Raw genomic sequence first — 24,224 nt, 5'->3', positions numbered from 1 at the left:
AATTAATAATATTTAACAAACATTTTATTAGAATTATGTTTAAAGACCTGTTTTCTTTGATTTAGTTTTCTTTCTGATTTTAGTTCTTTCATTTAGTTTTTATTTTGATGCTTCTCCTTACATTCGTAATAATAATTATCGATAACACAGAAAACACAGGGTTGCATGTCAATAAGTATCGTTATTATCTAGGATTATTTTATAATCTCAGATATTGGGAGAGAAATTTTGTATGGGAAATCACGGATTTTGAGTAAACCGCGAAAAAGTAGATCATCTACTTATATGTGAACGTATTATAAGCTCTAAATAACGAGCTTAGCAATTTGATTGGTAATTGGCAAAAATAACAATCAGCTGTTTGACAATTGTCATTTGTTGGTGGGGCGGGAAGTTTAAGTTAAAAATATCAAAAAGGTAAAGGAACAATCATAAGAAAGTTATTCTTGCAATCAAAAATTTGGTATTTCAAGGATATTTTCTTTCAGTGGATGAAGCTCAAAAATGGAAGGATTGAGGGGACCACAGACTTATTTTAGATTTTTTGGCCAAGAATTGACTAATAGTTTTTGCTTTTTTGCTATGGTCTCTCATTACCATAAGTACGTATAAGTCAATAAGTTTCTTCGCAGTAAATACCATGCATATTTGCCGAACAGCCACTAACAAGCCGTCAAAGTAACGAAATTGGTTTGAATACCCCTAATATACACTTACACATATGTGTGCATGTACTACAAGTATATGTACAGGGTGGTCCATTCTACGTAAAAAATTTGAACAATCGCTAAAATCGTTATTTTGTGTGATGTGTCAAAAATTTACTTTATGGTTGGACATTTTAACAGCTTTACGCATAAACAAAGTTGGAATACGAGGCGTGTTCAAAAAGTAACGCGAATTTTGAATTTTCGCAGGTTACGAATATTCGAATTTCGATTTTTTTGTGGCGATATGTTGGTACTGTTGTTGTTTTTGTAGCACTACCTTTGCCATGTCAGTGTAGTGTAATCACCGGTCGCCTTCGTCTAGCTTATCTAACGGTAGGCACAGGAAACTAGCTGTTGAGTTGGGTCCAGAGGGAGCGAGGTGTTAGATGAGTGGGCTTGATGGGACATGTGAAAAAGTGGTTAGTGTCGTGCGGGGTGTCTTCACATGCCGGACATATGTATGTTAAGTATGTCGGGGTCGATTCTGGATAGGTAGGAGTTTAACCTGCTACAATATCCAGAACGTAATTGTGCCAAGGTTACGCGGAACTCTCGGGGAAGTTGGAGCTCTTCGTCTACAATTTGTGGTGGCGATAACGGCATTCGGAGGTCGGGAGCTTAAGAAGGTGGTAAGGGTCTCCCGATAAATGTCGTTTATGGCCTGTCTGTACACTGTCCGATCCTGGAGTGGTCTGTCTGTTTTGTCTAGGATATCGTTCACGTAATTTAGGAAGTGCCTCCTGATGTACCTGGGAGGTGGTTCAGGCTCAAGCAGGTGTTTGCATGGGTGAGGCCTACGGTGACATCCTAGCAGAAACTGCTTGCTGAGTAGTTTGTTATGCTCCTTCACAGATAGCATATGAGCCTCGTCATGCAGATGTTGTATGGGGGACATTAGAAGACACTGCTTATCACTAAGAACCGTACCAAAACTGCTAAATTTCGACCAAAAGCAGCATGAACATTGCTATTAAGATGTTGGACTCTGTTCCCGATTACCCAAATTTTCTCCAGAGGGTCATAAATGGTGACGAATCGTGGGTTTAAGCTCAATTATCTCAATGGAAGCTGCCGCACGAACCAAGACCGAAAAAGCGCGCCAAGTTCGGTCGAATGTAAAAGTTTTGCTTACCGTTTTCTTCGATTGCAGGGGCGTTGTGCATCATGAGTTCTTGCCACGGGGTAAAACGGTCAATACGGAATATTACCTGCAAGTTATGCGCAAATTGCGCGAAGCAATCCACGGATTTGTGAAAGAACAAAAATTGGCTCTAGCATCACGATGACGCCCCTGCTCACACATCGTTGCTTGTGCGCAACTTTTTGGCCAAAAACAACACACTAACGATGCCACAGCCACCGTATTCCCCAGATCTGGCCCCCTATGACTTCTTCTTGTTCCCGAAACTGAAGAGGCCCATGAAAAGAAAGACAGCATCGAAAGAGGACCTGAACAAGATAAAAAAATGGTTTTTTGAAGTGCTTCGAAGATTGCAAAAAAAAAAACGTTGGCACAAGTGCATAATATCTCATGGGGATTACTTTGAAGGGGACAAAATAGATATTAATGAATAAATAAATAATTTTTTAAAAACACACAAAATTCGCGATATTTTTTGAACACACCTTATAGTTGAAAAGTTAAAATGAGATTTTTACTGGAAAATCACATTTCTACGTCGATGGTTAGTTAACGAAGACATAGCTGTATTACTTTCAAGAATAAAATTAATTGAAAACTATTCATGCATCTTTTACGCTAGATTGGCCACCCTGTATATAAAGCAACCTGAATTTTCTGCCAAATCGGAAGTGACTTCAACCTCTTCGATGAAAGTTTTTGGTGTGGTATACAAATGGACGGAGCGATGTATTCCTGCGTAGTTGAAGAAGTCAAATGTATAAGTTTGAACTATTGCAACTCCTCCATCCCTTAAAGCATGAAGATATTATAAAATATGATAAATTTATTAGAAATACTTTTTGAATCTTTATTATCTATTCTACTCACTTCTTAACTTCGCTAATTTTTCCCTGAGGCACTGTGGTTTGTATAAGCGCATTGTCGCACATAACGGTAATACGATTTTCCTCGCCGTATTTTACAAAATTTGTAACTTCCGCTTCGAAAGGCAAATGACCCATTTCATGTTTTACGACCATTTCTCCATTAATCCACTATTAAAATTATTTCTATTACTCTTCTATTACAATTTGTGATATTATTAAGTAGCCAATTACTCACCACAAAGGCCTCGTAGTGCACACTGCCAAATCGAAGCCATACTCGTTGATCTTTCGCCCAGGACCGTGGAACGAAAAATTTGCGATCGTACCATACAGTACCAACATGATCGCGGATTGTATTGTCTGTTGTTATATCGTTATAACTAGCAGGCACTGGCATGGGGATCACATTTTTTACCTTACTCAAGTCGTCTCCAAACCATTTATCTCGTACTCCCTGTGTTGGATTTGCTTCGTCCGATGTGACAAAGTTCCATAATCCATCCAATGAACGCATCTCCCGCGTTTCGGACTCCCGTGGGTAAAGCATTCCGCGTGTAGGCGTCACTTCTTTATTCACAATAACTAACGCTATTGCGAAGTGAATAAGATACCCAACGACAGCCATGGCAAGTAAAGAAAATGCTGAAAATTTACGAAAAGATACATTGTAAAATGTTGGTGGCCATTTCAAATATGATAATAATTTGAATAGGTCGAGCCTTGCTCTAGCGAGGGCAGGACACTCACTGTTCATGCGAAGCATATTTAAATAATTATAGTACATGCTTACTTATTATCTTGTATTATTATTATTTTTCTTGTTAAACATATTCAACATACTTCAATTTATATAATTTCATTTTTGTAACTCACCATACTGTAATTGCAACTCTGTTGTAAGAATGAGGACTAAGCAATCGAAGTAAGTACTGAAAAAGTACCGTAATTGAGTGCTCTGGCCCTTTTCAAATTGTTGCCTTGCAGTATGCGAGCTTAGAATTTAGCTTTTCTTTTTCATTTGGACATCAGACCGTGTGTGTATATTTCAAGAATATCCAAATATTTAATAGAACATTTATTGGCATCCGAACAGGGACAGTCGGTCCAGTTTTTTTTTACCGTAAGATTATTTAAATTTTTTAATAAATTTGACTCATTTGTGTAATATGGATCAGGTAAAGGTACTTGCAGAGATTCAAACGCATTTGCTGTGCGAGCTGACGAAGCTTGAGGGGGGAAGCTGGTCTAGAATTTTGAAAAAATCGAAAAATTTTTTTTTGTCTTAAAAGGTGCTTTAGGGTCTTAGAAATAATATACCAAATGAGGGATGCCAGCAAAAATGTCTAAATGCCCAAATTTTTCATTCGACGGCAGTGCCTCGCAGGTATGCCCCGAACGCTACTTACAACTTTAAACGCGTTTTTCTCGAAATCACTTTTTTTAAACTGACCGAAGACATAACTCGAACAAATCTTTACCGATTCTTACGAAATTTTGACAATACATTCGAAATACCTTTCTCCGGAGACGTACGTAGGATTTTTTATTTATATTACATAGTTTTTTTTTTAATCAACAATTTTATGTCGTTCTTTATAGTGAAAATTGTAACTTTTTGTTCAAACGTGCACCATTTCGCGAAAAAACAAAATATCGAAAAAATCCTACGTACGTCTCTTTCTGTTGTTATATAGAAACTAAAAAAATTTAATTTTTTGATCCAGGACAAAAATTAAGGAGTTTACGTCTTCGGCAATGGACCCACTAGAAAAAAAAGGCGCCTTAGGAGAACTGCTGGACAGCGGCCATTTTGAAATTAATTCAGACGAAAAATTTTGTATTTGTACCATGAAAGCTATATTATTAAACCTATTTCACAGATTTTCGATTGATTCCTTTGTTGAGTCAAAATAAATTCATAAAATATGCCCATTTTTTGCGCTCTAGACCAGCTTCCCCCCTTAAGGAAAAGGCACATGGGCTGCGTCCGGAAACGCTGTCTCAGGGGTATATAAGGGTTATTAGTGATGAGATTCCATACATGACTAGTGCAACTTTTGACAGCTTCGAAGATGTATATGTCACCTTTAAAGGTTTTTTGCATGATTCTATGCCAGCCTGTTCTACAACTTCACCGGTGGCATTAAACAGTATATTAGTGGCGCCTTACCATCGAAATGACACATTTTACAGTGACGCTAAATTACCGAAAATCTCCGTACCAAATTTCTCGGGCGAGCCTTATTAGATCAAGGATCTCAAGGCACATTCGTTACAGAGCAATTTATACAATTATATAAAATACCATGCCGTTCGTGAACCCTTCCAAATTAACGGAAGATAAGATTGTTTTAGGCAACAGCGATACGGCTGTGAGTCGGGGCACAACCATTCAACCTGGCGATAAACCAATCACCTCCAACGGCTCGGCTGGAAACAATTTTAATTTTTCCGTTTAGTGAAGTACTGTCGTCCTAGGGCCCGGGAATGTTCATGCGAAGTATATTTAAATAATTATAATAGGTCTATGAATAAGTTCGTGCGGTTTTTTTCGAAATTTGAATTTCGGATCATTCCCATGGCTTTTAAACGTTTGGAAATGGTTGATTGATCAACTCCCAAAGTTTTTGCAACCTCTTCTTGCGTTTGAGCCGGATCTTGATCGAGCAATTCCTCCAATTCGGTATCCATGAACTTTGGCGGCGCGGCCAAAATCACCACTTTTAAAGCGTGCAAACCACTTCTGGCACGTTCGCTCAGCTAGAGCATGCTCACCATAAACTTCCACCAAGATACGATGACTTTCGGCTGCTTTTTTCTTCATATTAAAATAATGAAGAAGAATTCCCCGCAAAAACACATTATTTGGCACGAAATTCGACATTTTCAAGTGTGGTAAAAATATTGTTGTTTACGCTTCAAATAAAAAACGTATACTGACGTTTGTGCCTTACGACAGTAGCTCTCCAATGAATGTTTGGAAATGTGGATCGATGGAATAATAATCAAGTTACGCCATCTGTTGTAAAACCGCACGAACTTATCCATAGACCTATTAGTACATGCTTACTTCTTGACACGACTCTCTGGAGAGTATACTCGTGCACCAGGCAGAAATCCGCTACCACTTCGGAGGCGGATTCCCACCTGGTACTAGGTATCAATCTCGGGTCCCTCAAGGTGCTGAAGTCGAGGTACGGGTGCCGTCCTCACCTACATCTGGGGCGAATCCATTTCCGTATCCAGGATAAGATGGAGGACAAAGCGTAAATATACTCAGTCTTATGACTGAAGTAATATTTACACAGATAAATCTGCATAGCAAAGCGTCTACGGCTCTCCTGTGCCGTAGGCATGCAAAATTGCAAACAAACACACACATAATACTAATAATGCGAGAACCAGGGTGGTATGTCATGAGCGTATCTGTGGTCTAGGTGCTATGTCGTGGGGACAAATACTTCATTGTGAAGGGAATGTGAGACCGCGAGCTTGTATTATCATGCCGAGGTTTATCGAACACACGATGTTAAAAGAGCTATGCTCCGGAGATATCGTTGTTGCAAAAATAAAGTATTGGAAGAGTGGCAACAGTGTCGAAGCTTCGGCCTACCTACCCTACGACTCTTTACTTTACACATTCCCTAGCTCAATACTGGGGTAGAGGACTTGAAGACCTGCGACTTCACTTCTGGTGTGAGTAAGCCCTGGTACACCGTAAAGTCCCTGCGAAGCTTAACGAGAGTGTGGTTATCACAAAAATCTGACCCTAATTAAACATCAATATGGCTTCCACAAAGTGCACAGTACCGCCGCAGCACTTAATGCCATAACGTTCATGCTACTGTCCCAGCTAGCTATTCCACGCTACTGGATGACATTTAACAATCTACTCTCCTCCGGGACTGAAGAGATGGTCCGTAAATTTTCGAGATCATTGCATACATATAAGCAGAGTAGGATAAAGCAAAAGGGGTACGACAGGGTGAACAGGATGTTGTGCACACATTACTAAAATATAATCAATCGTTATTAATGATGCAATCAGGTTGCTTTTATCTTATAAATTCCCTTTATTATTTTAACTTGATATTTGTTTTGCTCCTTCGTCCCACATCAGGGATTAAAACACAATATTTTATACGAAATATGTTGGCATGAGTATTTGAAATATGTAAGAAATCGTTAATCGCTTTATAAAATCTATCATTTGCAGTTAATTTTTTATATACCGAGACGAGGCAGGGCAGGGGTACACAAATGGTATTTGCTCATAACATGAAAATAGTACAATCTATGTATGTATGTATATTAGGCCGGGTCGATTTGTGGGGAGGCAAAAAAATCGCCCATTGCTCTGTGAAAATCGTATTCTAGGGATCAAAATAAGAAACTTTGCCGAAGGAACCATACCTCTAAAACGAATTCTGATGTCACCCAGTTTGGGTCGAACTTTTTAGTTTCTTTTCTCATGTAAAGACCAAAAATGGTGATATTTTGAAATGATTGTATGGGGAACCCCCCAGGGGAGTTCCAGGGGGTGTGCCACGGGCATGGGTGGATCAACCGTCCAAAGTTAGTGGGGGTCGGTCATACATTTGGACTCGATTGGAGCACTCTAAATGGGTCAAAGTGGGATTTTTCGTTCGACTCAAATTGGGGGACATCAGAATTCGTTTTAGAGGTATGGTTCCTTCGGCAAAGTTTCTTATTTTGATCCCTAGAATACGATTTTCACAGAGCAATGAGCGATTTTTAAATCGACCCACCCTAATATATACATATATATCGCACCCTAAATATAAAAGGGTCACAACTCAAAATTTTCCACACTCGAGCTTGAATTGTTTACAGTAGCACAGAAAACAAACTATGTGACATATCACGCTGAAATTTGCCATGTAAGCTTATAACAGTCCTACCAAAAATTTTAGTTTTGCCATATGTCATCCGCGGACCGTTTTATTGATAACGTTTCGTTCATATTTGAGCAGAAGATACATTTTGAGTTGTGACCCTTTTGTATTTAGGGTGCGATATATATATATACATCTGATTGTAAATAAAGTATTTCTTAAATGGAAAGTAATCAACGAAAATTGTCATAATTGCTGGAGTATTTCACAAAAATAATATATTACCCACAGAATTACATAAATACTTACTCAATTGTTAGTTAGGTTTTTGTATCCATTTGTAATCATAGTAACGGTAGCACAGTAGATAAGGAAGTCGAAAGCGAACATGGAAAACGGCGATATATAAACACACACGTATATTATAGTTGAAAATCACAAACAAGAATAACAACAAGTTGAACGGATAAAATGATTAAAAATATTATATTTCAGAAAACACTCGATAATTAGCTCAAACGACATTTTAATACTAAAATTTTACTTTTGCAATCATATCACTTTCTCATATCAGCTGTTTGTACAACAAATGCCATAGTAATTCAAATGCAGAGAGCGAATAATGACGACACCGAACGTGTGCCACCCATAAATATTATAAAAACAAATTAAGAGAATGACGTGTTTGCGATGATGCAGACTGCGAATGTGACTTTCTACATACATATGTATGCACGTATATATGCACATATCTACATGTATCCATATGACTTAGAGCAGGCACAACTATTTTTCCAATATACAAGTTTAATAATACAAAATACTTGAATATGTTGACCGAATGAAATTACACATTTTCTTTGAAAAACTTGCGCATCATCCATTCTAAGCTAAGTATTAAAAAACTACTTCAATGTATATATATTTGTAAGCAAGTATGCTATTGACGTGTTGTTATTGTTGTTTAATAGAAAATCAAGGTATTTTAGCACAAACATGTTATTAGGCGACGCACTCCCCAGCCCATATTACATCGATGTGAAGCGGTTGAAACAGATCAACTACCGCTACGGTGGCCAAAAGTTGGTTTAGATAAGTTCACGATATAATATTTAGATGGTCACAATCCACTAATACGATAGATAATGTCAAAAAAAAAAAAGCACTTCAATTGCCAACTAGACGGTTTCACAACAAAATATGAACTAATCACATGCGAAATGGTTTCCTATGGCAAAAGCACACGCCTGCACTGGGTTTTAACTCATGCGGGCTGGTGAGGTCGAGGGTTAGCAAAACCGAGTGTTGAAAAGCTCATGAGAAAAGCTTAGCAGCCATACTCACCTCCAGATAATTTACCACAACTCTAATTTGATTAAAAACCAACCAACGTTATAACTTTTGTTTGAAAATAAACTGGCTTCATTTTATAGTCACAGTGACGGAATAGTTTAAATTGATAAAGTTATGTTCTCGTTGTTCGTGTAAAATTTCACCCATGTAGAAAAATACGCTGATACATATATCCAGCTGAATACTTACCCGAAATAGTTTCAAATACATATTTTTTACTTTTTGTTATGAAGGGTTTTTCAATTGGTCGATTTTGGCGCCCTGTGCCATTCTGTTTTGGTGACATCTGTCAAATCTTTTGTTTATTATTCAGTTGTTTATGCCAAATCATCATGGCCAATTACACGATTGAACAGCACGTTCAAATGATAAAACTTTATTATCAAAATGAGTGTTCATTAACGCAAACGTTGCGCGCATTGCGCCCATTTTTCGGTAGATGTGGTGGCCCTTCCAATTTCTTATGGCCCATATTGAACCATATGGACCTAGACGACATGTGGTTCGAGCAGGACGGCGCTACGTGCCACACAGCAAACGCCATTTTATTCCATTTCAACATCTACCCGCCCTTATTGAAAAACCCTTATTATGCGTACAAATAACATTTTGAAAACAAGCTTCTAAACTGAGTAGTCGTAAGCTACGTAACTGTTTGTTAATTTTCAAATTATGGAAGCACAAAGTTGTATGCTTTCTATTGGAGTTGTTGTGTACCAACAGGTGTTCAAAATGTATTGTCGTTTACAGTGTTTTGAGCGAATTCCAAATTCGTTATAAGTACAGGGTTTGATTGAAAAGTAATGAGCCTTCCCGCGCGGAGCGTCTGCTAAGCGATCAACTGAATGGGCTGGTGGGGGAAAATGATCGTTGGACCTTCCCCTTCCACTAGAAACCGGTCCCAGTTCGCTGGCAACAGCGGTGCAGTCAACATCGCTCCGCGCGTGAAAGCTGTTTTAAAAGTGTGATAGGATTTGCAGTGGCGAAAATGCAGCGATCGTTGAAGCAACGTTATTCGATCAAATTTTGCGTAAAGCTAAACAAAACGATAACCGAAACCATTGGGCTACTCGAGGAGGCTTACGGGAACCAATCTCTGTCCAGTGCCCAGGTAAAACGGTCATTTATACTGCATCCTCCGGGCGATAGATCCAAACGTCGTGCCACCAGACGACTGCATGAACTAACGAACAACAGTGCGCCACTTACATTCCCCAGCGATGAGGTTCGGGGGACCATCAACAAAATGAAATCGTCAAAAGTCATTGGCTCTGACGGACTAAGCATGCTGATGTGGAAAAACCTAGGTCCATTGGGAGTAGAGTACCTCAGAAGGGGTTTCAAAATCTCGATGGCCACTCTCGTAAGGAAATCAGGGGGAGTGGTCCCACTGCTGGGAAACCCATCAGCCAAGGGGGATTCTTATCGACCGATAATTCTCATTTTTCCTGTAGTGAAGATAATTGAAGCCCCCCCTACTCCCACTCCACACAGAACACCTGACCCCAGCCCCATATCAGCATGGCTCCCGACGAGTGCACAGTACCACCACAGCACTCTCCATCACAAACACTCAGATCAACCGCGGGCCCAACCAAAATCGCCTCTGCGAAAGGACTATCCTAATAGCGTTGGACCTAAAGAAGGCTTTCGACACTGTCAGCCGCGCCACGCTACTAGACGACTTTTCCCGTCGACACTCCCGCCAGGGTTGAACAGGTGGTCACATTCCTCGGTGATATTTCGAGACCAAATATCTAAACAGAGATAGATAATACAAGGAGTTCAGCAAAGTGTTCTCCTTTCACCCTTGCTTTTCAACTTCTAGATTTCGAACGACTGCACGATAATGGTGTCGGGAAATGGCATTGATGGCCTGTGCGTCAAAGTAACCGACTACTTCACCTGCCTTTCACACTTTTCGACTGTGAGAAACCTATAACTTTCCCCCATAAAGTTCATGGCGACCCTTTCACCACCTGGAGGTTGAAGTCAACGACACACCAATTCCGACTGTGAACAATCCTAAAATTTTGGGTGGATGTAACCTCTGACAGTTTGCTCCCTTTCTCTGTGCACACAACGACAATTGCTACTAAAGTCCAAAATCGCAAAAAGGTCCTCAAATCGCTAGCCGGCATTACTTCGGGCAAATACAAAGAAATTTTCTAAACTATGCTGCGCCTGTCTGTTCACCTGGAACTAATGATTCGCTGTGGACGAAGCTTCAGACTTGTCAAGACACTGCCATTCGGACTGCGACGGGATGTTTACTGATGCCCCTACTTCAACATCTACACGACGAGACGACGAGACCCTGTGAGGGAGCATAACAAACTGCTCAGCAAGCAGTTTCTGTTAGGGTGCTACCGTAGGTCTCACCCATGCAGACACCTACTTGAGCTTAAGCCGCCTTCCGGGCACGTCAGCAGACACTTCGTCAATTACGCGGACGAGATCCACGACAAAACAGACCGAAGATTACTGGATCAGACAGTGTACATACAGATAATAAAGGACATTCATCGGGAGACACCACCTTCTTAAGCTCCCGACCCCCGAATGCCGTTGTCAGAGTCCAACCACCACCCATTCTAAACGTAGGTTACGCTATGTTGTATTAACGCTAACGTTAACGTGAGCTAGACGAAGACGATCGGTGATTTACACTACACTGACAGGACAAAGTTTACTGCTACGACAACAACAACAACAATAAAACTTTATTAAGAGTGATTTGAAGAAAATGTAATCTGTCGCCGAGGTGACATGAACTATTATATGATCGTGCTTTGATCCAGCTAACCTTTTTCGTATTTTGTTATAAATCCATTTAATGTGGATTTCCCTATTTCCAGCCTTTACCAAGCGGCCGAGATAAAAATTTGCCTCCACTAAAACTTCATTTCAATATACGACGTGTGTTCAAAAAGTATGTGACTTTTCAAATTTCGTACATTCGATTTATTCCTTTTCTATGTATGTATGTGTGCTTTATTTTTAAAATCATTTCTCTATACTTAAATGTGTTTCTTTTGTTGTATTATCTCATATCGTCCCCTTAGTATAACAATAGCCTATGTGCTCATAGGCTATTATTTTTTATTGAATTTTTGGATTCTCCATCGTCGATTTTATATGTAGTCAAAATTTTGTCAAATTCTAGTTCCACAAAGTGGGTCAAAACGTCAGTCAAAAAATAATAAATATTTACAGACATAACGAGATTTGAGTGAGAGCTACTTTCGACAAAAAGTTTGAAATTCATTTTCTCAAAACATCAAAAAATTTATAGGCTATTTTAATACTAAGGGGACGATATGTTCGAATTTGATTTGTTTTTGATATTTTAGATACAAGTACTAGACGTGTTTTAGTGTACTCGGCGATTTTCTGTTATGGAAAAAAATTTATAAATATGATTTTTCTTGACCAAAAATTAAACCGTAATTTTGCCTATCACCGGTGAGTACGGTCTAGGCCCAATCCGACTTTTTCTTGCTCTCTCAAAAAAATATCTATCAACAGACGGAGATTTGCCACAAATGTGAAAACAAAGCCATACCAAAGAGCATTTGGTCAGAGGGGCTCGAGGATTGGAAAAGTAAAGCTTTGGCACAAGTGTGTAATATCAGAGAAGAATTACTTTAATATTGACGAATAGATAAATATTTTGCGAGAAAAATAGTTACCTTACTTTTTGAACAAATTAATTTAGCTTTTCTATACACTCTTGCAAGTAATAGCGCGTAACTCCAATGACTATTCATTAAAATTACTCCAAATGCGCCATTAGTTTGATTGATGACATTTTCCTATTAAAGAAATTATACATGAATGTAACATATATACATATGTACGTTCTACGTGTATTGAAAGCGTCAGTAATTTCTGAATGATAAGTAACTTTTCAAGATGAAAATCTTGTGGTAATTTTCTAATATTCCGGTGACATAAGTGAAAACAGAGTATTATGTTATAGTAGGTGAAGTAAAAATTTCAAAATATTTTATTTAGCGCCAGATGTCTGAGCCATTGCTCAAGATGCGTACATTGCATCTGGCCATACAAGGTGAAGTCAAAAATAAACAAGACTGAGCTAAAATAGAAACTACAGGAGCTTTGTTCTGATAACTTCGAGGCCCTCTAGCCTCAATACACTGTTTTGCGCGATCTAAAAACTTTTCGAAAGAGTGTTTCAGGTCATTGATCGGAATGTCCTTCGGGATGTCGGTACAAACCTTTTGGATGGCCTCTACCGACGCAAAACGTTTTCCTTTCATGGCCAAATGCAATTTCCCGAATAGGTAGAAGTCGCAGTGAGCCATATCAGGCGAATACGGTAAGTGATTGATGGTAAAAATCGTATTTATAGCCAAAAAATCACTCACAAGAGTGGATCGACGAGATGATATACATATATATATAAATGGCGCGTACACCCTTTTTGAGTGTTTGGCCGAGCTCCTCCTCCTATTTGTCGCGTACGTCTTCATGTAGTTCCACAAATGGAAGGACCTACAGTTTCAGGCCGACTCCGAACAGCAGATATTTTTATGAGGTTTGCCATTGCCTGCCGAGGGGCGACCGCTATTAAAAAAATGTTTTTATTAATTTTTGCTTTCACCGAGATTCGAACCAACGACCTCTCTGTGAATTCCGAATGGTAATCACGCACCAACCCATTCGGCTACGGCCGATGAGATAATGCATTATCATAAAATAAGCGCCAGCTAGCTTCTTCGGGGTATTCAGGGTGAATTCAACAACGGTAATGCAACAAACGCTTCAAAACGTCACTTTGACGTTTTGTTTCAGGTTCATGCTGGAGACACCTCGGTTCATCACCATTTACAATGTTGTAAAAGAAGTTCTCGTCTTTTTTCGCCTCTTTAATGAGGGCTTATGAATGTTCAATTCTGAGCAATTTTTCGTCCTCAGTTAACTTGTGCGGAATGAAACGTAAACCCAAATGATCAGTTAAAATGCGATAAATCGATGTATTGGAGTATTCAACCTCGATTCCATGAATGTCAATGATGATTTCGGTTTATTTTTGTCAATATATGGACATTCTCGATGGATTTTTCGGTGATTACTGATTTTGGGCGGCTCCTGTGCTCATTGTCATTTATGTCCTCACAACCATCTCTGAAACGTGTAAACCACTCATGAACTCTGGAAAGAGATATACAATCATCGCCATTAACTTTTTTACCAATTCAAATGTTTCGGTAAAAACGTTTTACCGATTTATCAACAGAATTTGATATTAGCTCTTTGTTCGAAACTCATTTTTGTATCGATGACTCAAATATACTGACACTTTAGACGCAATAATTTCGCTTCGACAGAACCGAATGTATCCAAGCTTTCACTGGACACGCACTAACTCATTAAAAAGATGGGGCCATCCAAAACATTTTTATGTCGTAGTTTACTTTGGACTTCAACTTGTATTATGCGGCAGTATGAAGATATTACTCTTCAACAAAAGTTCTTTGAAGCTTCTATCACTATGACCCTGAAAGTGAGCAAGAGTGTGAGATGGCATTGGAAGAATGCATGCGGTCCTACAAAATTTAAAGTTACTTCATCAGCTGGAAAGTTCATGGCTACAGTGTTTCAATATTCTAAGGGCCAAAAAGGGTGTACGCGCCAATTATATACTATATAAAATATATATAATTGAAAAAAAAAAAAAAAAATGAGAAAAACGCGCTGTCGTTGTGTTGCATTGTGCGTGTCCCGAAGGCGCCTGTAGCAGATTGCGGCTTCTCAGTGATTTGCCGATACCTATACTACTCGATACTGTCTTCCCGTAAGTCCCGATGTACACAGGGAAACGTTTTGTTCTTGTGAAAAGGACGAACGAGAAGAGATAGGTGTTTTTGTTTGCCTTACTGGCTACATGCTTTGTGCTACTTATTCGTGTTGTCAAACTTAAAGAAGTAAACGTCAAAAACAACGAATGTTGCCGGAATTTCTAGTTTCTCCCTTCCAGATGTCTCTGAAGAGTTCAAGGCGGCAATAAACGCTCATTTTTCATGCAAGGAGGAAAGATATTTTTTATAAGACGCTGAAAAATTATGTTAACTATGGGTGATTATATTGAAAAATAAACCTCCACTCATATGTTAATTACATTGCCGAAATAAAGCGAAAATTTGATTATCAAAGTTGTAAGGAATAAATTAGATTTTAGAGTAAAGTTTTCCCAAGAAGGACACTCAAAGTTGGCTTTTCAAGTTTTTATATGTCATTAGCCGAATTTCAATGTTAACTTGGTGTGCAATATTGTCACGAGTTATTTGTAAACAAGTTTTTATGCAGGCTCTTATAATTACCTTTTCACATTTCAGCACTCATTTCATCTTTTGATTCATTCGAATCTTATGACTTTTTACAGCAATTAGAAACTTTATTTCGTCCCCTTAGTATAACAATAGCCTATGTGCTCATAGGCTATTATTTTTTTATTGAATTTTTGGATTCTCCATCGTCGATTTTATATGTGGTCAAAATTTTTCCAAATTCTAGTTCCACAAAGTGGGTCAAAACGTCAGTCAAAAAATAATAAATATTTACAGACATAACGAGATTTGAGTGAGAGCTACTTTCGACAAAAAGTTTGAAATTCATTTTCTCAAAACATCAAAAAATTTATAGGCTATTTTAATACTAAGGGGACGATTTATATAATAAAAATATTTAGAAAAGAATTGAATTTTTTATTAACTTCCCATGAAAACTCAAAAAGCGTTATACGCATTATTTTCTTAAAAAAAAAAATTACTGTACTTTTGCATCGCAAGATAGTTATGTCGTTTATAGTGAAAGCATGTGAGTGCGCGCGCCCACACTGGCAGGTGATGCGTTCTAGATAGAGCGCACTTGAAATGTGTTTAAAGGAGCTGGCATTTTCACTCATTATCAAAAACACGTAATTCAAATCCTTTATCCCTAGACAATAATGAATAGTTATAAAAACAAGTTTGAATCATACTTAACTTACTACTTACTTATATACGGTTTTTTGATTTACTCGAGAAATTAATTTTTTGAATTTTTCACTATATGTATGTAAAGATGCATTGGTGGTAGTGCCCTCAGGCTATTGAAACACAATTGGGACGTAAACAATTGATTTTCAGATGAGATTTCGCTATTTTAATGTCCAAGCAATCTATATCTATATATATAAAAAGAAGTTACATTTCCTTGGTAATCTTATAACTCAAGAACCGCCGAACCGATTAACACAAAAATTTCAGAGTTCTTTTCTATCTCTGAGGAGGTGGTTTGTGTGAAGTTTGATTGAAATCGGTGCAGCCGTTCCTGACATTTTATGTGAGTAATGGTTTCCTCTCATACGAAATGCCTGTATGGGAAAAACAACAACAAATACACAGCCGCTTATGAGCGTTTGTGTTGTACTGTTGTGGTTGTAAGTGTATTATGTTAATATTAATTTTGGACGAAAATATAATAAAAACTGGAGCATTCAAGGAACTGGAAAAACATTTTTAACTTTATTTATTTTAGCACAATTTATTTAGCGTAAAAAATTGAAATGGAAATTAAAGAATCAAAGTTTAATTACAAGTTTTTATCGGCTCTTTCACCTTACCTGTATATAGGTGAGCACCAAATTTTAAAAAAGTACAGAAAAGGCTATTGTGATATCTTTAGAAAGTATGTTGAATGAAAAAAATCAACTAATTCAACTGATTAAACATTTTACGAGTTCTATAAAGAAAACTTTATATGAAAAATTTCTTGCGATATAAAAAAAACATTTTATGTATGGTGGTGCGAAGCCCACTGGGAAATGCTAGTATGTATATAAAAAGAAGTTACATTTCCTTGGTAATCTTATAACTCAAGAACGGGCTCACTTATCCAAACCAAATTTTTAGGCTTTGTTTGGACTATTCAGTAGATGGTTTGTGTTTTGAAATTTTAAGAATCGGATACCAGGGTCTCGAGAAATAGGCCAAAACGTGAACCCGGGTAACCCTAGGATGTGTTTGTACAATATGGGTAGCAAATGGAAGCTGCTGATGATTCTATAGTATAGAGTATTTTTGATGCCGCTCCGTGACTAGGGTCTCGAGATATCGGCCAAAATGTGGACCCCGATAACTTAAGGATGTGTTCGTACAATATGGGTAGCAAATGGGAGCTGTTGATGATTGCTATAGTATAGAGTATTTTTAATGCCCCTCCGTAACTAGGGTCTCGAGATATAGACCAAAACGTGGACCTGGATAACCCTAGGATGTCTTTGAACCACATGAGTATCCATTGTAAGTTGTTGATAAATGCTAATGAAAAGAGGACTTTTCTTTTCGCTGGGTAACTAAGGACTCCAGATATAGACCAATTGGGAACTCGCCTTCAGGTTAAGAGATTGCATTCTTATGTACTACAACCAGTTAAAATGTTTTTAAAAATTCAGATCCGTTATCAACATATATTTCTCGAACTTTACAGACTCAAGGTCCCAGATGGTGACCATCAATTTTTGCAAATATATTTTATTGGTGATGAGAATCGTGAATTAGATCAGCGCTGTGCAATTTCGACGAATAAAAGAAGATCAATCGTGAATGAATTGCAAACAATGTTCCATCAACACAATGAATTGGTGAAATTGTTCAAAGTGGCACTCGATCTGATGCCCACCGATGGCCACAAAATCATAATAAAGCCGATAAAACACCAATTGGGGAGCACGCCAGACGATTCAATGTACCAACGATTGATGAAGTAGCTATTGTTGTGGTTGGTGAACAGTTTCAGCCACGAGATATTGTTTTGTATCGTAGAAATGAGCAATTACAACGTATTTCAGAACTCCATCGCTGTTATGATGCATTGCAATACCCCATTTTGTTTTGGAGAGGGGACGATGGCTATCATATCAACATACCAATGATAAATCCAACAACTGGTACATACACATTTTATTTTTGTTTAAATATGATTTTTAAATAATTTTCATACGCTAATTAATTTTTGCATCGCAGGTCAAAAACCAACGAAAACCGTAAGTGCGATGAATTTTTATTCGTATCGATTGATGATTCGCCCTCAAGAAAACAATTTTATTTTGCGATGCAATCAACTTTCGCATCAATTTTTTATCGAATTGCAAGTCATTTTGGACGCAAATATAATAAAAAAATGGAATGCTCCAGGAGGAACTGGAAAAACATTTTTAACTTTATTTATTTTAGCATAATTTATTTAGCGTAAAAAATTGAAATGGAAATTAAAGAATCAAAGTTTAATTATAAGTTTTTTTCGGCTCTTTCACCTTACCTGTATATATGTAGGTGACCACAACAATAAAATTTTAAAAAAGTACAGAAAAGGCTATTGTGACATCTTTAGAAAGTATGTTGAATGAAAAAAATCAACTAATTCAACTGTTTAAACATTTTACGAGTTCTATAAAGAAAACTTAATATGAAAAATTTCTTGCGATATAAAAAAACATTTTATGTATGGTGGTGCGAAGCCCACTGGGTAATGCTAGTACATTATAATTATATGAAAACAATAATTTTTAATACATTTTATTACCCATTTCCTCACCACTTGGGAGGTATGACATTTTCGGTGCACTTTAGTTTTTGACGTATTTTTTTCACGTTCAAAAATACAAAATCATATTATCGAAAACTTTTACAAAGTCTGAAAAAAGAAGGAGGATAAGCTTTAGCCAAAAGTAGAAACGTTTTTACATTTAACTTTATTTTTTTCGTAAGGAATGCAAGAATGAAACCTTTGCGCATCGGCTATTGTTTTACACGTTTTTCTTAAGTTGCTTTTATTTTCTTATGTTCCACAAATACAATAAAGCCACCAGAAGCTACAATTAAAAAGACAATTTAGATACAAAAGTTCTCACAAAATCATTTTAATTTGAATTAAAATGTATAGAAAACATTCTGTTTCAATTTTTTTTTGTAATTTATTGGTAAACTTTCCTTTTTACGGTTAGTGGAGTAGCAAATTAAGCAGCTAAGCAGCAGAAAGGGTTCTTGACTCTGTAAAAGTTACAAATACACTATTAGTAACAGTATCTGAATGAAACAGAATCAGTAGGCAGCGATCAATTTAGCTGTTATTATTATTATTTCAGGGGATTTAGCAGCGTGACCTGAATGATCTATTGTGCGCAATTCATGGATTTTGAGTATTTCTCCGAGCCGTGGTGATCCTCAAGGTAGAAACTCCTTTATGTATGTGAAATTTTCGGAAAACGTGCGTAATTCAGCCACTATCTCAAGAACTACTCTATTGAATTCAACCAAACTTCGTGTACGGAATGCATTGGCCAGTACTCCTAAGTAAAATGCGTCCATATGCGATTATCGTCATATTTCAAGCAATCTTCAAGCTATAAATATGATCCTTACATGCCTATAAGCATAACATTCTATTGAGAACATGCGCTCGATATAGACAGCCTGTTTCAGAAAACGGAACCGCGATTATTCATAAAGTATAAAAGATATATATTTAATTTTTTTTACATGAAAGTATGTACAAAACTACGAGTCTTCATCGTTGTCGAGTATAGCCTGGCATCTTCTTCATGCTTTGAACCAACTTTTCTGCGTAGCTTGTTGACAAACAGGACTAGCGTTTTCATAGTTCCCCACATATTTTCCAATGGGGTTGGCGTCTGGGTACTGGGAAGGCCAGTCCATTTTTGTGACGCCATTTTCTTGTTTTGTTGTATCTCAATGTGTTTTTCTTAGAGTAGTGCTTTTGACGATGTGGGACGGTAGGATATGTTCGCCTCCTTTAGTCGTCGTTCGATGGTGCTGATACTCATATCTATCCTCTTTTTAGTAAGAATTGTGCGTCCTTGGCGTAGTCACAAAGAAGGGTCCCGCTTAAAAAGTTGGACGACTACTTTATTCTGCTTTTTTGTCGTCACTCGCTTCAGGCAGCGACACATCACAACACACTTTTTTTATTTACTTTTGCAGCAGCGGTATAAATATCGCCTCAAAACGCTTCGCATACTTCTCACTCATTTTTGTTTGTTTGCGTTTACGGGAAAGTTTCGAACGACTCTAACCTGAGTTAGCACTGGCGTCATAGCCCTTAAGTAGCAGAACGAATTATATCTTGAAGTCACAAGAAAAAAACCGGTTCTTTTTTTCTGACACAGACTGTAAAATCCGATTTGATTCCTACATCTTTCTCGGTATATAAAATCCCTGTTGTTAGCATTAGCAGCCCCCATACATATATGGAGATTGCTGCTGAAGTGACAGTTCTTAGCCGGATATAAATCTGGGTCGTCCCGGTTACGTAGAACCGACTGCCGTGGGAACGTATATAAAATCGTATTCCATTCTTATTGCTCGGTATATAAGATAAATTCGATCCTAGACAGTTCATTACTTGTGCTTTTTTCTGATTTTCTAAACATGTATGTCACTTTCATTAATTGTTATTCTACATCGAACAACTTTAGGATCACCTCACCTCAATTTTTGTTTTTTTGTTTTTTTTTTTTTTATTCTGCCACTTACAACTTCGCGTTAAGTCTTTGCACAAATTTGAAAACTGCAATTCTACTCTGCCGCTGTAAGCCGACTGATGGTCTTGTAAAGTTTTGCATCGAATTTTATTATGGGAGTCGAACGAACCACATACTTCAAATTAAATACATAGTTATGCGAATTTATACATGTGCATATATGTAGGCTAGGTACATAGTACGTACGTTAGTAATCAGCATAATGCACTAAGAAAACAACAAATTGAACGTCAAAAACATGTTTGGATCCCATTTGAATTTTATCAGGGCTATGGCGCAACGGTTAAGTTTACTCGTTTTCATTCTTCATGAAATGTATTGCCCAAGAAATAATTGTTCAGTTCAATTAAAATGCAAACTGTGTCTGCTGCTGGGTTAACAGGGAGAAAGCCTGTGGGTGCGCCTGACCTAATTAATAATATTACCATTCGAATGCGGATTTCACTTGACTCCAACAGGCTCACTATTCTATTAATTGGACACTGCGGCTTTATTTCCTTCTTACGAGCGTAATTGTGTATGTGTAAGTAGATATGCATATATGTATATACATACATACATACTAGTTGTATGCCTCTGCATTTTTTCATTTCCACCCACTTTTTAAGGTTTCACGCGTCGCTTACCGTAAATTTCAAAACGGTGACACTCAAGCCCAACTTTCAAACGCATTTTGATTGTAATTTGTGAATTAATTAGAAATGTTTGATTAACTAAATTTTCACATTTTTATTGCAATTTTTAACTACGATTTTCGAGTCCGACCCATACGCGTGTCCCGCACTCAAACGCAGACTAATCATTCAGTTCAGCTGCGGCTTAAGTGCACTGTTCTAACTTTTCATTTTATGTGGTTGTAGTACAGAGCCGCAAATTCTAGTATGAACTCAATCGCCACTGACATTTTCATGCTGGCCGTAAGTCGAAGTACATACGCAACTGCCCTCAAAACTCCCCCTTCATAGACGAACGCCGTTTGGAATGGATGATCACTGTGACCACATTGTACACAGAATAAACGATAAGCGATACAAAAATTACCTACACTTTGTGCAGCCACTTTTTTAAATTGAATTAAATAAATTAATGCCATTGCTGGTACAGCATCTACTTACGAGCGTGATGCACCGCACATTTCTCACAGTGTATCCATTATGAGATAATGCACATAAATATGTATACATATATATAGTATGTCACCATTGAACTCTTCATTTGCACCCAGGTGGTTGCTCCTTGAATAGGTTATCGTATCCAAATGGGCATTGCTGTTCCGGTTCATTTTATGTGCTCAATTTAAGTTCAGTAGGCTTAGGTCCATCCTCCTCTTACTAGTTTACGCATTCGGAACTCAATCTATTAACAATTTTCTACTAAAATGTATGTATATTTAAATAGTTCAAGACCAAAAGCGCAATTTTTAATACAAAACAACCGAGCATTTAATCCCTCAGCACTTTGTATACAATTCAATACAATTTTCTTTCAATACAATTTTCTGTATTAAAAATTCTGGTTGTTAAAATTCTGTATTGTAAACTTCGACTCGAAAAAAATTTCTTATTGCAAATGATGTAAGTATTTCAAAATTCGGTGCTGCAAAATTATGTTTTAAAAATTATGGACACCTTACGGATAATGAGAAGAAGCGCGCACGGCTGTCAGACTTTTTAATCCAGAAGTCAATATTAATAAATCAATTCCAGAATAATTTCAAATTGAAATTTGCAGAAGAGCTGTACAGTATATAATTCAGCACATACTAAAAAAGAACGTCTTCTTCTTAATTGGTGCGATAACCGCTTACGCAAGTTTGGCAGAGTTTACCAAAGCGCACCAGTCGTTTCTTTCTCGTGCTAACCGGCGCCAGTTGGACACACCAAGTGACGCCAAGTCCTTCTCCACCTGATCTTTCGAACGCAGAGGAGGCCTTCCTCTTCCTCTGCTACCACCAGCTGGTACCGCATCGAATATTTTCAGAGCCGGAGCGTTTGTATCCATTCGGACGACATGACCCAGCCAACGTATCCGCTGGATATGTCACTTCGCTATGTCTATGTAGTCGTAGAGCTCATACAGCTCATCGTTCCAGCGAACTCTTGTCGTGAACAAGCTCAGGAGATTCCAATGCACCTTCTCTTGGAACACAGCTAATTACGTGCACTTTTGGTTTCGTTAATTCCGTTCAGGCAATTTTGATGTTACAGAAAATGTTGATAATGTCGCAAATGTCGATAAAATCACACAAATAATTGAAGTTGGCCGGCATGTTACTAGTCGTAGCATCGCGCAGGAGCTAAAGATCGACCATAAAACAGTTTTAAGCTATTTACAGAAAAATTTTACGCGAAATTTCTGAATTTCTTTTACCTTAAAATAAAATTTTTGACAGTCTACCACTTTATCAGAATGAACGCATTCTTCTACTTCTCAATGCAGACGAGGATTTCGTTGACAACATTCTGCGCTTCAATAAGTCCTTGATCAAACAAGTAAAATTTGGATTGCCATGGAATTCATGGATTACCGGTACTTCAATTTTTTTTTTAAGATGTGGGTTGGTATTAATGCTTTATATGAAGGGATGAGGATTGCAGTGGGTATGGCAATACAAAGCGTTTATCATATACTCTTAGGAAAATCGTTTTCTATGGGCATGAGTATGCGGCTGCACTGGCACTTTACTGATCAACTGAGTTCTGCAGCATATGTCGTTTATACTGCTACAACAGCAATAACAACGTATCGGAGTATAATTATATTTGACAGGGTAATTTGCATTTATTAGTTCAATGTGACTTAAGTAGTTTCTTTTGAATGATGCATAGTAAAGAAAATTACTGCACGACTTGTTTTCGGTACATACGATACCAATGCCATATTTTTATTATTTTTATAAAACCAAAAACATTAGATTTGATGTCACGATTTCAACTTCGCCTCAAAAAACGCAATCCGACAGACGACAACCAATACATGCTCGCTGCGTAAGAGGTGGAAAAGGATCTCGGTATAGAAGAGATCTTGGAAGCTTTCGTCAATATACAGGAAGATACTGAAGCCAGATGCTGAAAGTCCTTCAGATAAATCTCGCCTCAGCCGAGCTCCTACTCAACATAGAGGGAGTCGGCTACGATGAGGCTCTAGTCCAGAAACCATGAACAGCATTGGGCTACATAGTCTCCGATTTAAAGCCACATAACTACAACACACGGTGAAGAAGCACCACAGATAGAGCTTCGGAAGCTAGTAGAAACAGCTGCCAGAAAGAAGCACGCTCTGGTGGTAGGAACTGACGCAAACGCACATCACACGGTCTGGGGTGGTGCGGACATAAACGACCGAGGTGAATTCTATAAGTTAGCCAAAGTTGCTGACAATCAGTTCTGCTGGAAGGAGTGGAGTATGGGGATCTACTAAAAGTATACAAGAAAGAAATACGTAGAGCCAAGAGAGAATCTTGGAAATACTTCTGTAGTAATAAGGAGGACACTAATAAAGTAGCTAGGCTTAGGAATCCGTCTATGCCAAGAACCATACGAAAAATTGGCGGGAAGCGGACTAACAATTGTGAGGATTATCTAGAAGACCTAGTCAGCACACATTTTTCAGGGTGTGCGGTCACTATAGATCTCGAACCTAGAAGAGATATTGTGCACGACATCCCAGCGTATATAATTTCGACTAACAAGATAGAATGGGCTATACAATGTTTCGACCCATTTA

At 37.8% G+C, this 24,224-nt stretch overlaps 1 protein-coding gene across 7 annotated transcripts in view; it reads right to left on the bottom strand.

Moving 5' to 3' along the window:
• The window catches only part of LOC129246490 (beta-glucuronidase), a 68,532-nt gene that overhangs the window by 5,354 nt on the left and 38,954 nt on the right, over positions 1-24,224 (bottom strand). For 3 of the 7 annotated variants that reach the window (XM_054885351.1, XM_054885348.1, XM_054885349.1), the window contains 3 exons: positions 2,956-3,362; positions 2,722-2,888; positions 2,500-2,642 (listed from right to left, as the gene is read on the bottom strand). In XM_054885351.1, the coding sequence (XP_054741326.1) occupies positions 2,500-2,642; positions 2,722-2,888; positions 2,956-3,345 (700 nt within the window). In that variant the 5' untranslated portion in view covers positions 3,346-3,362. Of the gene's footprint in view, positions 1-2,499; positions 2,643-2,721; positions 2,889-2,955; positions 3,363-7,885; positions 8,021-8,572; positions 8,770-24,224 lie in introns of those variants that run through there. The other 4 variants (XM_054885353.1, XM_054885354.1, XM_054885355.1 and 1 more) reach the window with 4 other exon arrangements.

This window comes from Anastrepha obliqua, chromosome 4, assembly GCF_027943255.1.
Source record: "Anastrepha obliqua isolate idAnaObli1 chromosome 4, idAnaObli1_1.0, whole genome shotgun sequence".
Taxonomy (NCBI): Eukaryota; Metazoa; Arthropoda; class Insecta; order Diptera; family Tephritidae; genus Anastrepha; species Anastrepha obliqua.
The sequence above is the reverse complement of the archived record's forward strand: the minus strand, read 5'-3'. Positions and strand labels throughout refer to the sequence as shown.